This window comes from Arachis ipaensis, chromosome B09 (genome assembly GCF_000816755.2).
Source record: "Arachis ipaensis cultivar K30076 chromosome B09, Araip1.1, whole genome shotgun sequence".
NCBI classification, from domain to species: Eukaryota; Viridiplantae; Streptophyta; class Magnoliopsida; order Fabales; family Fabaceae; genus Arachis; species Arachis ipaensis.
Window position 1 is genome coordinate 80,317,749 of NC_029793.2, and position 1,247 is coordinate 80,318,995.

General features: G+C 40.0%; 1 protein-coding gene across 1 annotated transcript; it reads right to left on the reverse strand.

Moving 5' to 3' along the window:
- Nucleotides 236–829, reverse strand: LOC107615625. Its single transcript, XM_016317673.1, has one exon. It carries the CDS (start codon nt 827–829, stop codon nt 236–238), a length of 594 nt encoding a protein of 197 aa, XP_016173159.1.

A 1,247-nucleotide genomic window follows, 5' to 3' on the forward strand; every position in this document is an offset into this window, starting at 1 on the left:
ATTGGCTTCAAAAGCTTGGTGTGCCACGCCCAGAGCTTCAAGTGGCATGCCCAACTTTATTTGTTGTTTCCTTCCCCTTTTGTTGCTCTTTTTCACCTGAAATTCAACACAATCCATTTCAAAGCAATGTACCATAATATATATCATTTGGTTCATGAAATTGCATTGATTCAATGAAATTATGCTCTTTTTATAGTCCTTTTACATAAAAAAATGGGGTAAAAAATGCAAGTCATCAGTCAATCATTGTATCCCCTATAGCACAAGGCATATGAAAACTCCCTGGGTCCTTCTTCTTTATAGGTAAGTCTTTCTGGATAAGGGCACTGCACTCTTTAGTCATTACTACTGTCTGTCCACCCTTCAAGGGATTCTTCTTGGTTAGCAACTCTTTCATGAATTTGATATATGAAGGCATTTGTTGGAGGGCTTGAATGAAGAGAATTTTGATATGGAGAGATTGAAATATGTCTAGAAACCTAGAATACTTCTTCTCTTTGTCACCACCCTTGAGCCTTTGAGGGAATGGTGCTTGTGGCACATAAAGTTTCAAGACTTCCTTCTCCATTAGATCCTCCCTTTGTGCAGGGTCATTTCCTTGTTTTGGCTCTTCTAATTTCTCCTTTGGGGGCCTTTTGTTGTACTCTGTTGGCTTGATAGCTTCTTCTTCCAAGGGCTTCTCATTCCTTAAAGTAATTGCCTTACATTCTTCCCATTTTAGATTCTTTGTTTCTTCTCTTGGATTCTTCTCAGTGTCACTTGGGAAGCTATCTGTGGGTTTAGGGATTTGCTGAGAGAGATATCCCACTTGGGATTCAAGCTTCTTCATGGCAACTCCCTGGTTTTGGATATTGGATCTTACTTCCTCCTTGAATGCTTTGTTGTCCTTAAACTCCTTGCAAAGTCCTTCAAGCAAAACCTCAATCTAGGCGATTCTATCCTCAGATGATGATTGTGATGGTAGGTTGAAAATTGGAGGTTGAGGATGTCCATTCTATGCTTGATAGGGAGGCTGGAAGGAAGTGTTATGTGGGGCTTGATATGGTCTTTGGTTGGAGTGTTGATAAGTCGAATTGTTGTAATGGTTGGAGTTTTGAGGCCTATGGTCTTGGGTTTGGCTTTGCTAGCTTCTCCACCCAAAGTTTAGTTGGTTCTTCCAACCAGGATTGTAGGTTTTGGTGTGTATATCATATGGTTGTCTTGATAAGTTTCTAACATAATTGGCTTGTTCCCAATCACATCTTTCT